Source organism: Natrix helvetica (assembly GCF_964273705.1).
Source record: "Natrix helvetica genome assembly, chromosome: 4".
Taxonomy (NCBI): domain Eukaryota; kingdom Metazoa; phylum Chordata; class Lepidosauria; order Squamata; family Natricidae; genus Natrix; species Natrix helvetica.
The window spans coordinates 141,764,869-141,779,017 of record NC_138550.1 but is presented as its reverse complement, the minus strand read 5'-3'; the positions used below and the strand labels follow the sequence as shown (position 1 = coordinate 141,779,017).

Sequence of the window (14,149 nt, the reverse complement as noted above, 5' to 3'; positions counted from 1 at the left end):
TTCATTTCACTCTCAGACTTAATCCAAGTGCAGTTATAAACCCTACTGGTTTCTCTATTGATTCAAATTTCTCTGGTTCTTAGGTCAAGTAGTTTGTTAGTAATTTCTTGTTTAATTTTGTTGATTGTACCTTTCTGTGCAAGATTATTTTAAAACACTATTTGGTGATAGAGCTTCTTTAGTTGGGCTACTTTTGTATATAACATGAAGCCAAGATATGTAAGAATTGGTTGGCAAAGTTCATTGAATTATCTAGAACTGGTTCTCAACCTTCCCAATGCCGCAACCCTTTAATATAGTTCCTCTTGTTGTGGTGACCCCCAACCATAAAATTGGTGTCTCGGTTCCTAAGACCATCGAAATATGTGTTTTCCGATGGTCTTAGGCGACCCCTGTGAAAGGGTCGTTCGACCCCAAAAGGGGTCCCGACCCACAGGTTGAGAATGGCTGAGCTAGAAGGAAAACTGATTTTATTTAAGCAACGTAATAGTTATAGGTGGTCCAGTTAAATAACAATTTTAACAATCTTTTATATAATTGGGATGAAATGCTAATGAGATATTAGTGCACACTGAGATTAAGATACTTAGCGAAAGAAGCAGGCAACATTTTCAACTAGAATCAGAGATTGTATCATAGCCAAAGCAGCAACGATATTTATACTTCAGGCATACAACGGAAGACAACTTTACAGAGGTACAAATATTCAAGGCTATGCTGAAGTTTGTGGAGCCAGACCAATAAACTACATCAGACCATCCTCATAAGTTTTTGTATAAAAGCAGCCATAATTATGGTGCCCAAGTGATTACTTACTTCTCAGTGACAATATTAGTCTTACCCCATGGTATCACATATTTAACTTTTTTTCAATTTTATTTTCAGTTCATTGGCAACCAAGACAAGTTTTGATTTCCTTCCTTGCACTTGTTCATTTTTTGTTCTGCAGAAAAGCATTACTGTATGAATCTCACAGATTCATTTTAACAAGTACAAAACCACTGTAGCCTTGTCTTTTGTGGCCCATAATACTCCAAAATGTTTCATCACAACCCCACCTCCATAGTCACGTGATTGCATTCCGGATGCTTATGATTGGTTGCTAAGCATCCACAATCATGTGATCACCATTTACAACCTTCTCTACTAGCTTCTCCAGAAAGTCGATGGGAAAGCTGGCAGGAAAGATTGCAACCTGTTGCTGCCTGCCTCTTGTCTCTGTGGGTGGATGAAAGAGGTGGCTACTTAAGGGAGACGAATTCCCCAATGAGGTAGAGAAAGGGAGCTCAGATCCAGAACATGGAACAGTTTTCTTCTGTGCCTCGAGGGAAGATGATTTTGTCTGGGTAGATAGAGAAACAGAGCTTAGCTACTGAAGATCTGAGGTCCATTCCTGAAACTTGCCAAAAACGGTTCTTTTCTACCCATGGAGTGGAACTGAAGTTGGCAGACAACTTTTGTTGTTGTTGTATCCACTTAATGATCCAGGCAATTACTTAGCAACCACAACCGGGAATGCCAGGATTGTGGTTCTTGAACAACATCTCACTTCATGCCCACTCAATGCTTGAGATTTTGGTCTCAATTGCAATCACAAGTCAGGGACTATCATGCCTTTTCTATCTTGGCTGTATGGTCAAATAGAGAAAAATTAAAAAAATAGAATGGATACTGAAAATAAAAATGTCCATATTGTAACGGTATTTTTGAAATTGGTGAAATATTATTTTATGAACTATCAGCTCTAGCTCCAGCCTACTTTGGAGGGCAGTCTCTGCCGCGCATGTGGGAGACACGCACACATGTATAGGGGGGGTCACGTGCACTGGGAGGGGGTCACGTATGCATGCATGGGGGAGTGCGGGTGGTGTGGTGCCCCTCCTCTGCATCCCATTTCTGGTCCCAGGAGGTTTCAGGGAGACCTGCTAGGCCCAAAACAGGGTGTGCGGGGGGCTGTTACACACATGCACAGTGGAAGCACGGGGAGTCATGTGCATGCATGGGGGTGGGGGAGTGGGGGGAACATTGCATTATGGGTGTGGGCACATATGCACTGTCGCGTGCGCACATGTGATTTCAGCATGCGAGGGAAAAAAGGTTAGCCATCATTGGCCTATATGAAGGTTTTTGCAGATGGTCCTACTGTGATTTTCTTCATGAATAGAAGCAAATTTGGCATCTTGAAACAAGTTTACACCAGCTATTTGCTTTCAAAAATGTTCCTATTCTTCTGGAAGCAATGTTACAGCATTTTAAGACAAGAATTTTATTCAATTTTTTGTCTTTCGGCTGAGGCTGGATTTAGTTTGGCTTTGTTTTATTTTTTGGCAATTTAATACATTACAAACACAAAGTATTAAAGTGGACCCATATTTAATAATTACCTCCATTTACATTCTCCATTTACATTCTCCATTTACATTTACCACATTACATGCTATCTTTTCAGATAAAATATAAAAGAAATGCTGCATTTCTTGTTTGAATTTTGATCTATGCCCCCTCCTACCTAAATTACTTGAACAATAGCAATAGCCCTTGGATTCATATACCATTTCACAATGTTTTACAGTCTTCTCTAAGCAGTTCACAGAGTCAGCGTATTGCCCCAACAATCTGGGTCCTCATTTTACTGACCTCGGAAGGATGGAAGGAAGAGTCAGTCTTCATCTGGTCAGAATCAAACTCCTTGCAGCCGGCAGAACTAGCCTGCAATACTGCAAATATATACAACTTCTTCCTTCCTTCCTTCCTTCCTTCCTTCCTTCCTTCCTTCCTTCCTTCCTTCCTTCCTTCCTTCCTGTCTTTCTCACTTTGTCTGCATATTCATTTTCTATCTCTTGCTTTTTATCTATATGCCCATTTCTGCTGTATGCAAAGTTTTATGAAACAGGCTGACAGCAGAGCTCTCAGTGAATGTTTTCTTGGTACATATGGTCTGACATGGATGAGCAGCCACGGTGAGATTTTGGAGTCTATTAAATGAGCTCATTAAAAAGATCAATCTGTTTCTGTAATAACACTGGAAGCCATCAGTCACTGAATGAGAGAAGAGAATGACACCTGAGGAGACAACACATTTTTAATAATTTTTCTTGGTATATTAGAAACAAAGTGAGAAATGAATATACTGGTAGATATATGTATGTGTGCATATAAATCTGTGCATGTATATATACAATTCTTTTTTCAGTCCGTACAGAAAATCTGTACGTTTTCTAAAAAGAAGAGCTCATATTTGTGCATTTTAAAAATTCCGTATTCATTTATATACATCATATTTTATTAAATGCCATATACTTTTGTTCTGAAGGTGATCCTGATCTCTTTAGGTCTCATTAGGAGCAATTATTTTGGTTTTGAGTTTTTGGATATAGAGTATATTGCATTAGTTTTTCCAATATAGTTATATAGTTATAGTGACTATCACCAGACTTAATTACATAGTTAGAAATTAATACATAGGAGCAATTACTTTGGCACTGTGGACCACAGTTCATTGTTCTCTTTTATATAACCTCCAATCTTGTGTATTCTAGTCATCTTCCATAGTGAACAATAGTTGCACTTGACTTGTGAAGATTATTATTTCTCCTCCTATCTGTTTTTTCACCCCTATCTCAAAGCCCAACCAGTAGCTAATAACCTTTTTTCCCCTTGCATTTTTTTTTAAAAAATTGTTCTTTGTAATGAAAATTGTGCATGTCGCTTTTTTGATCTTCAGCTTGTAAGCCACCAAGATTCACCTTGTAGGAGACACAGGTAGCACAAAAATTGAATAAATAAAATGAATAACCTAGTATGTGCCCAAGAACCTGCAAGGTTCAATCAAGGAAACATTATTGAGAACTGTTCTCGTCTATAATTGCCACATTGAAGTCCCTGAATGCTACTAATAATGAATTATTTCTTTCGCCCCCCACTTACCCCAGCATACAATAATAAGGTATGTGTGTGTATGTATACACAATTGAAATATGGGGAAATACCATGGAAAAACTAATTAGGAAATGTAGATACATGTACATATGTATGTACGTGAGTGGGGGTATGTGTGTGTGGGGGTATGTATGTATGTATGTATGTATGTATACACACACATATACATATACATACACACACACACACACATATATATATATATACATACATAAATATACGCACACACACACACATCTTCGCTCAGAAAGAAAGCAAAATCTTGCTGATGATTATTGTGCCACAAATGGAAAGCTAATTTGCTTTAGTCCAGGCTAAAAAACAGAAGACGATGAGTTCTAATCATACCTTATGCATGAAAATGAGCTACGTGACTTTGGACCAGTAATTCTTTCTCCACACAAGCCACCTCACAAGGTTGTAGTTGTGGGGAAAATAGAGGAAGGACTATTAATTCACTGGCTTGAGTTATTTATAAAAATAATAACAGCAGGATACAAAGGACTAAATAAATAGAACAACGGAACTTCAGGGTTGATGAATAAAGAATTACATAACAGTTTAAAATTACCAATGAAGGCAAATAATATGGTTTAAAATTAAATTAGATACTTAAATAAATAGAAGATTCCAAAATGAAATGAATTGTATCTTGGGATACCAAAGACATCAATGGAGGTGGTTAGAAATACTAATTGCCATCTTTGAGAATTCTTGGATAACTGGCGAATAACCCAGAACATTGGAGAATAGCAATGTTACTCTTACCTTTAAAAAGGAAAGGAGGAGGGCCTGAACAATTTCAAACTTGTCAGCTTGATGTTTATACTGGCAAGGTTTTTAAGCAAATTATTGAAGATAGTATTTGTGAACGTAACTACAATACTTATCAAGAGCCACCCACTGGTTTATCCCAAGTCATGCCAGACCCTTCCTTTTTCCTTTTTAAACATTTACCAGCTGAATAAATTGGAGAAATGCCATGGATAAAATGAAGCTTAAATTCAGCAAAGCATTCAACAAAGGCTCTCATGACATCATGGTAAAATATGGACTAGGTGGGAATGGGAAAATGGGGAAAGGATCTAAGTATTGTAAACCAGCAGCAAATGCTATTTGGGATGCATTAAATAGGAACATGGGACGCGGTGGCTCAGTGTCTAAGATGCTGAGCAAGTCGATCAGAAAGGTGGGCGGTTCAAATCCCTAGCGCCACATAACGGAGTGAGCTCCCGTTACTTCTCCCAGCTTCTGCCAACCTAGCAGTTCGATAGCAGTAAAAATGTAAGTAAAAAATTGGCACCACCTTTGGTGGGAAGGTCACAACGTTCCATGTACCTTTGGCATTTGTCATGCCGGCCATATGACCATGGAGATGTCTTCAGACAGTGCTGACTCTTTGGCTTTGAAATGGAGATGAGCACCACTCATATGGCCATCTGTACAGTTAATGTAAACATGGTATGACACTTTTCTTTCAACTTGACTTTTGCTTTGTCTGTCCCTCCATATTGAAGAAAAACCTTAGTTCAACCTCTGCTTTAATTGCTACTGTACAAACTGATATTTTAGAAGTGGTCTTTGAATATGGAGTTCCTAAAATGCAACTGTAAAATATTTGAAATGTAAATAGAAGACTATGCTGTTGTAACTATGAATGAACACTAAATGAACTGTTGTAAGTTGAGGATTACCTGTACTGCAGTTTTCTCAAGCTGACATTCTCCATATAGGTTGGGACTTTTATCTCCCTATTTTTCGGGGGGGGGGGGGGGAGGAAGAATTGGAGAAGGCAAAATAAGCTGTGCAGCACTTCCTTGTGGCTTGGAAAAAGACTTAATCAAACGTATGTATCTTTTTCCCCTCTGCCCTAGAACCAAAGAAAATGGCTTTGACAGAGAGCCTTTGCACTCAGAGCATCCAAGCAAGCGGCCGTGCACTATTAGCCCCGGCCAGCGGTACAGTCCAAATAACAGCCTGTCTTACCAGCCTAATGGTCTGCCTCACCCTACTCCGCCTCCACCTCAGCATTACCGTTTGGATGATATGGCCATTGCCCACCACTACAGGGACTCATACAGACACCCCAACCACAGGGACCTCAGGGACAGAAACAGACCTATGGGTAAGCAAAGCTTTTCTTTCACTGGGGCTTCGGTCTCCATATGTATCACCCTTCGGTTGTTATTTGAATCTCAGTGCTTGCCTGAAGATACCCATCCATGATATATTGTTTTGTTTAGCCACAGTGGCATAGTGGTTAAAGTGCAGTACTGCAGGTACCTCTGCTGACTGCCAGCTGACTGCAGTTTGGCAGTTCCAATCTCACTAGGCTCAAGGTTGACTCAGCCTTCCATCCTTCCGAGGTCGGTAAAATGAGGACCCAGATTGCTGGGGAAAATATGCTGACTCTGTAAACTGCTTAGAGAGGGCTGTTAAAGCACTGTAAAGCGGTATATAAGTCTAAGTGCTATTTAGTTTCCTAGCATGGTTTTGATTGCTTATTTAGTATCCTATGTCTATCACTAAGTGTTGTATCTTATGATTCATAATGAATGTATTTTTTATGTACACTGAGAGCTTATGCACCAAAGAAAAATTCCTTGTGAGTCCAATCACACTTGGCCAATAAAAATTTCTATTCTATTCCATTCCGTTCTTTTCTGTACTGCATTACATTGCATTGCATGCCTTCCTTTTTTAGTGCAGAGCTCCTCCAGTCAAGTGTGGGGTCTACATTACCATACAAGTTTTCATACGTCAGTCAGTGTGCTAGTTATTGAGTGAACAACAAAGCTTTAGCCTGTGAGTTTTCATTATGTTGGATCATAGTACTGTTAGTCAGGAACGGGGTCTTTTCTAGCTCAAGAAATGGAATACTCTTATGGATCAAAAGAAATATATATAGTTGATAGTGAATTATTTTGGTTTGCCTTTGTGGGATGTATTTCATTATATAGGTAAGCTGCTTGGAGTAGATAAAGAAAAAAAAACACCTTCAAATCCATTAACCAAAATAATTCTTCCTCTTCTCATTCTTCCCTATTTCTTTTTGAAAGTAGATTAGATGATTAGATTAGATTAGATTAGATGATTAGATTAGATTAGATTAGATTGCTTTAGTGTTTAATGATGTTCCTCTCCTGGCTATTGATCTGGTAGTAAGGGAATTAGAAAGTGATCCTTTATTATTATTATTTTCTACTTCTCTGAAAATCTTACTGCTGATTCTAAGCATCATGAGCCATGCCTGCGCAGTGGTTAGAGTGCAGTTCTGTAGGCTACTTCTGCTGCCTGCCGGCTGCTTGCAATTTGGCAGCTCAAGTCAAATTTGACTCAGCCGTCCAACCTTCCAAGATAGAAGGTGGAAAATGAGGACCCAGATTGTTGATGCTGACTCTGTAAACTGCTTAGAGAGGGCTGTGATGCTATGTAAAGTGGTATATAAATCCAAGTGCTATCATTACAACTTGGGTCCTATGATTTTCTTTCCTAATTTTAATTCTGTAGATTTCCTTGATCCCTGAAATATTCCATGAGAATCAGGTCATTTTTTTTAAATTTTCAACCATTTAACAATGGTTCCTAGTCATGACAACCTTGGAAAAAGTGACTTACAACCTGTACTTGCACTTATGACCATTGCACTAGCCCAGCGGTCATGTAATCACAGTTCTGTGCTTGGCAGCTGGCTTGTATTTACTATTTGTTGCAGCATCCTCGGGTCATGTGATTACAATTTTCAACCGTTCAGCTAAAAACATCCATTTGGCGACCGTATATTTGCTTAATAACTCTGTGATTCATTTAGCAACCACGTGATTAGCTTAAAAACCACCATAAAAATTGTCATAAAATTGGGTCCAACTTGACATACAACTGCAGTAATTTATGTCACAAATTTCAATCCCAATTGTGGTTGAAACTAAAGAAGTACCTGGACCATGCAATGCCCCTAATCAAGCAATGTTCGTAATGCATATATTTATAGCCATAGGCTGAATCTGAAGCTATTGATAGATGACTCATTCATGTTATTCATATGTAATACTTTGCACTTTTTCTGGCAGGGTTGCATGGGACACGTCAAGAAGAAATGATTGATCATAGACTAACAGATAGAGAATGGGCCGAAGAATGGAAACACCTTGACCATGTAAGGAATATCTGTATTCTATTATGTAGTGTAGATATTACAAGTTTTAAACTTACCGTATTTTTCAGAGTATAAGAAGCACCTTTTTCCCTCAAAAAAAAGAGGGTGAAAATCTGGGTGCATTCCTATACACTGAATACAGCATTTTTGGCCTACCGAAACCCCACCCCCTCTGCAAAAAATGGATGTGCATAGCCTTTAGGAGGCTTCCAGAGTCTCCTAAGGTCTGGGGAGGGCAAAAACGAGCAAAAAACAGGCCGTTTTTGCTTGTTTTTGACCCCTTAGCCCACAGAAGCCTCCCAAAGCCTCTGCATGCCCTTTTTTTTGCTTGTTTTTGCCCCAGCTCCCAGTAGCACTCTAAGAGCATCCCAAAGCTCTGCGTGCCCACCCACCCACCCTCCTTTTTTCTTTTTCTTTTTTTGCAAAAAACGAGACATGCACAGGGTTTGGGAGGCCTGCAGAGTGCAAAAACTTTTTTTTTTTAATTTACCTTTAAAATCATGGTGCATCTTGTACTCCGGTGTATCTTATAGTCTCAAAAATACAGTAATTTTAAGTTTAAAATTAGTGAGAAATGCTTATTATCTTTGTCCATAGATTATGAAAATGTGCAGCCTAATCCTAAATATGCTAATAGATTGGAGTGGTCTTCATCTCTGTTATATTAGCACAAAGACAAGCAAAACCCATGAATTTAGGAAACGGGATTCATCATTATGAGTGAACTTCACACATAATGATGAACCCTGTTTCCTACCTTCATATATATTTGTTTTCGTAGATTTTCACGGGTGTAGGTATGCTGGTTTTGCAACAAAACCAGCATATATATATATATGTGTGTCTGTGTGTGTGTGTGTGTATTACACAGAAAGATAAGGAATGTTATTTATGGTTACAAGAGGAAAAGTGCCAATTTCAATGTCAACTATTTTGAACTCACTGAAGTGACGCTTGCCTTTTTCACATGAGATATCACTGAAATTTTGCAAAATTTGGAAAGTTCATGACGATGTGTTTTTAAAAAAATTGTTATTTACATTATTTGGAATGAGGTCTGCTTGGCAATCAGGGGAATGCTATTGTTGAATTGCCAATTCCTGAAACATTCTTGACACATTCATTAAGATGTCCAACTGGATCTAAAATTGCTGGATTCAAATTGTCCCTTATCTTTAAAACTATTTCCCGAGCCATCCCATGATAAATGAGCCCAGCAGTTTTCACAGGATCAGCGTGGAAACAAATGTTTGTAGCAGATGGGCCTACAACCATTTAAACTGTGGAAGATTCCTTCGAAAACCAACAATAAGCGTAGTATCAGGATCTGCTGGAGAATAGCCAAAAATGTCAAATCTGGGTACTGGGACTTCCTTTGCTTTCCTATTTAAAAATAAATGGCAACTAATATGCTTAAAGAAGAGGAGGAGCTTTATGTATAAGACGTAGTCCTCGTACATATTCTTTGGAACTAAAAAATCAGGGTGTTCCCGGGCTGAGTGCTTTATTTCCTTTGCACATCGGATTAGAAAAATAGAAATTGGAAATAGAACTTTTAGGACAGCATTGGGAGGAAGGAGATTCAAAGCACATGGCAATAGCTGTGTGGCACCTTCATCCTTCATCTCTGCCTTGTGTGTCTGTCCTAGACCTTCTCAACATTTCAGACATTGTCCCCTCTGCAGAAAAAGTTAGAACTCCAAGCTAATTTCACCATTGAGTCCTGTATAGTAGATGGGTAAAATGAGGACCCAGATTATCCAGGGCAATATGCTGACTCTGTAAAACGCTTAGACAAGGCTATAAAGCTATGTAAAATAATAGATGCTATAACAGATGCAGTGCTTCTGGAACAGCAGTAGCAGCCGCTTCTCTCACCTGTCCTCGTCCCACCCCCAGTAAATATTGCTAATGGCCCTTCTGAATGGGAAATGACTTAGACTAACACTTAGACGTGTTCTGTGCTGGCTGACCACCAGATTAAATTGGCTAAAATCCACTGTGCTGCTTTGTTAATGTCAGGTTGGAAACCGTGTTCTGGATACTCAAACATAATCAGCCACCCAGACAGAATGGAATTGTGAGCCAGTGTGGTTCTCATTCAACGGAACCACAGTTCACCTAGAAAATGCAGTCTGTTTGTGTGGCCGTCGGTGGTGAAACTTAAGTAACATGTCCTACTGGGAAAACATGACAGCAGTGGATGGTGGGTTTGAAGAGGACCACTGAAGTATGACCCTGCTCTATAGAATCTGGGTCTTATGGGCAGTATTCTAGCTATTTGTCTGAAACGCTATAGGGTTTCCTGCCTAGGCAGGGGGTTGGATTAGAAGACCTCCAAGGTCCCTTCCAACTCTACTATTGTATTGTATTGTATTATTGTATTCTAGTATTTGAGAGGTTTCCACAAAGAGGAGAGAGTCAACTTATTTTCCAAAGCACCAGAGAGTAGGACAAGAAACAATGGATGGAAACTAGTCAAGGAGGGAAGGGACCTGGAATTAAGGAGAAACTTCCTGACAATGAGAACAATTAACCAGTGGAGCAGCTTGCCATCAGAGGTTCTAGGTGTTTCATCACTGGAGGTTTTTAAGAAGAGACTGGGTAGTCACTTGTCTGAAATAGTTAGGGATGTGATGGCAAACCAATGGCACATGTGCCACGGGTGGCATATGGATCCATTTCTGAGGGCATGCAAGGCATTGCCCTGTCAGTTCTAGTGCACATGCATGCACTGGCCAGCTCATTTTTGCCTGGTTTTTGCCCTCCGAAGTCTTCCCTGAAACCTCCAGAAAGCAAAAAACTGCCCAACACACAAATCAGAAGTTCAGGAAGAGACTTCTGGTTCGTTCCTGAACTTCTGGTGGGCCCCGTTGGGCATTTTTAGGCCTACCCAGGCTTCAGTGAAGCTTCCTGAAGCCTGGGGAGAGCAAAAAATCGCCCAACACGCAAACCGGAAGTTTGGGAACAGACTTCCGGTTTGCACATTGGGCTATTTATCACCCTCTCCAGGCTTCAGGGAAGCCTCCTGAAGCCTCCAGAGGGAGAAAAACCGCCCAATGGGCAACCCGGAAGTCCATTCACGAACTTCTGGTTTGCATGGTGGGGTGTTTTTTGCCCTCCCCAGGCTTCAGGAGGCTTCCCTGAAGCCTGGGTAAGCCGAAAAACGTCCCAACAAAAGTTAGGGAACAAACTTCTGGGATTCCCGTTGGGACGTTTTTCTCCCTCTGGAGGCTTCTGGAAAGCCTCCTGAAGCCTGCAGAGGACAAAAAACATCCCAACGCACCTCCCGGAAGTCCAGAGGCTTCAGTGAACCCTGTGCACACGCATGTGGGGGGGAGGGGGTGCGCACATGCGTGGGATAGAGGCCATTGCATTATGGGTGTGGGCGCCCACGTGACACCCCCCACGCTCCCCCATGCTTTTGGCACACCTGAACAAAAAGGTTAGGCATCACTGGTATAGGGTCTCCAGCTTGAGCAGGGGGTTGGACTAGAACAGTGGTGGGCAACCTTTTTTTTCAACTGAGCCAAATCTCGCCAAAACCACGATTGAAATTTATTTTGAGAGCCACATTTTTAAAACCGAAAATACATAGGATGGTACACTGTTTTTAGTTTCAATAAACTCTGGCATTTGAAGCACGGAAGTTTTAAAGCTGTCAAGTTACAAGATCCTTGCATCCCTAACCCTTTAGGAAAAAAAACCCAAGGGGTCTTCAAACCTGACAGCTTTAAGACTTGTGGACTTCAACTCCCAGAATTCTGAGAATTGAAGTCCACCAAGGGCATCAATCATATTAGCCCAGGGATCTGCAAAATTGGCTCTTAAGACTGGTGGACTTCAACCCCCAGAATTCAGCTCCATTCCAAACAATACTGACACGGTCAGTACTAGTTTTCCTGATTAATGAGGATCCTGAAGTCGGGCGGGGACGAGAAGCGAGGAGGCAGAAAAAGAAACGGAGGCTAAGGAGCTTCCCCCCGCCCCCTCCCAGCAAAAATCTAACCGGGGAGCCGGGCGGGCAGTAGCAAATTAACCGATCATGCGTGATCGGCTAATTTGCTACTGCCCGCCCGGCTCCCCGGTTAGATTTTTGCTGGGAGGGGGCGGGGGGAAGCTCCTTAGCCTCCGTTTCTTTTTCTGCCTCCTCGCTTCTCGTCCCCGCCCGACTTCAGGATCCTCCCTAATCATTGTGGGTCGAAAAAGGGAAAGGGGCGCTTGTTTTGAAGTGCCCGAGAGGAGGGAGGGGAGCGGGCACCCGGCACACAGAAGAGCCGCATTAAAATGTGTAAAGAGCCACGGCTTGCCGACCACTGGACTAGAAGACCTCGAAGATCCCTTCCACTTCTGTTCTGATGGGTATACATCAAATAAACATTAATGTTTTATCATTCTCTTTCCCTTTGTGACATCTAGCTCTTAAATTGCATCATGGACATGGTAGAAAAAACAAGGCGATCTCTCACTGTGCTACGGCGATGTCAAGAAGCTGACCGGGAAGAACTTAATTACTGGATACGGCGGTACAGCGATGCAGAGGACTTGAAAAAAGGCAACGGTAGCAATCATTCTAGGCAGCAGAGTCCAGTGAACCCGGATCCTATCCCTTTAGGTATGGTGTCTTTAAACCATTCAGAAACCACTTTGAACACTTTTATGTTGCTGTGTTTACAAACTTGCATCTGTCTTCTTTTTTAATCTTGGTCATTAAAAAAAAAAATACAGTTTTGTGGCTATAAAATGGTTGCCTATATTTAAAATCACACTTTTGTTCTGACCTAGGCTTCCCCAGCAGCACGAAGCCAAGTCCTCGTCCCGATCAACCCCTTTTTGTTTAATTTACAGTGAATTCATCTCCAGCAAGGTCCTGGCCCACAGTCTTTCCCAGCCCACAGAAGATAGTCCCGACCTTTATCGGGCTTAGAGAATGGCCAGACCTCTTTCAGATGCCGCAATACTTGGCAAGAATGAACTAAGTGTCTCCTCCAAACACTCCTCCCCTTTTGCTCCTCTTTTATTTCCTATGGGAGGAGCCATTCACCTTCCACCTGTGACTTTACTCCCAAATCGACCCCTGTTCTTTAGCTGTTCCCTTCATCTGGCAATTCTGTACATGAGCACACTGGGAACAGACTCCAGCTGTTGTCTGCCCCACTAATGTCTGATTCTGAAGGCAGCTAATAACTGTCAGATGGCCATGACCCCATCTCTGCCTCCGACGTAAAGCCCTCATCAGAGCCTTCCACAGAACTCCAGGACTGCCCCATGTTCCTCCCCAACCTCTTCACTGTCCGAATTTGCTGCCAGCTCCACTGGGTGCTGGCGGGCCACAACAACTTTAAAGAGAAGGTGGAGGATTATCAAAATACAATATTTAGCTCTATGCATTCACTTGGATAAAGCCATAGGGATTCTGTTTATTGGGCTAAAAAAAAGAAAAGGACTAGTAAATCATCATAAATTGATACAGAAAAGAACTGGTGTTCTGATCCTACATTGGTGTCTCTTGAAAGTACAGAATATTAAAACCCTTTCAAGCACATGCCATCAAATTTGCAGCTTCTGTTTTGAACACAGTATGGTAATTATGAATTAGAATTAGATTGTCTTACAAATTATTGAATTTAATAAAAGGGGAATAACACCACGGCAGTGTGTTGCTAGTTCATAAGGAAAATAGTCAACAACTGATGAGTTGCCTATAAGGCAAGATAAGAACTTCATCAATATAGGTGCTATCCCACACTTACAGCATGTTTTTAAAAAATATTGTATCACAAAGAACAAACACTGCATTTTTCTGTATGTTGTAAATGTCACAAATCCCCTTTGTCATTTTTAATGAGCTAAACCACCCAGTAAAAATTACCAGCTTGTCATCTCCAGTAGCTATGGATGGAGGAGAAGAGGGCCATCTGTTATGCCTTTGTGTCTCCCCCTCCCCCCACTTTATGATTTATATCAGTGCCCATTCTGTAGATCAGTTTCAATTATAGCTATAATCTATCCTTTTTTTCAAGTTTATACTAATGGCTTTAATCCAGAATTCTC

At 40.9% G+C, this 14,149-nt stretch overlaps 1 protein-coding gene across 7 annotated transcripts in view; it reads left to right on the top strand.

Annotated features, from left to right (window-relative positions):
- The window catches only part of RUNX1T1 (RUNX1 partner transcriptional co-repressor 1), a 158,477-nt gene that overhangs the window by 114,966 nt on the left and 29,362 nt on the right, over window positions 1–14,149 (top strand). For all 7 annotated transcript variants that reach the window (XM_081950838.1, XM_081950836.1, XM_081950837.1 and 4 more), the window contains 3 exons: window positions 5,814–6,064; window positions 8,010–8,095; window positions 12,515–12,710. In XM_081950838.1, coding sequence (XP_081806964.1) covers window positions 5,814–6,064; window positions 8,010–8,095; window positions 12,515–12,710 — 533 coding nt within the window. The remainder of the gene's footprint in view (window positions 1–5,813; window positions 6,065–8,009; window positions 8,096–12,514; window positions 12,711–14,149) is intronic.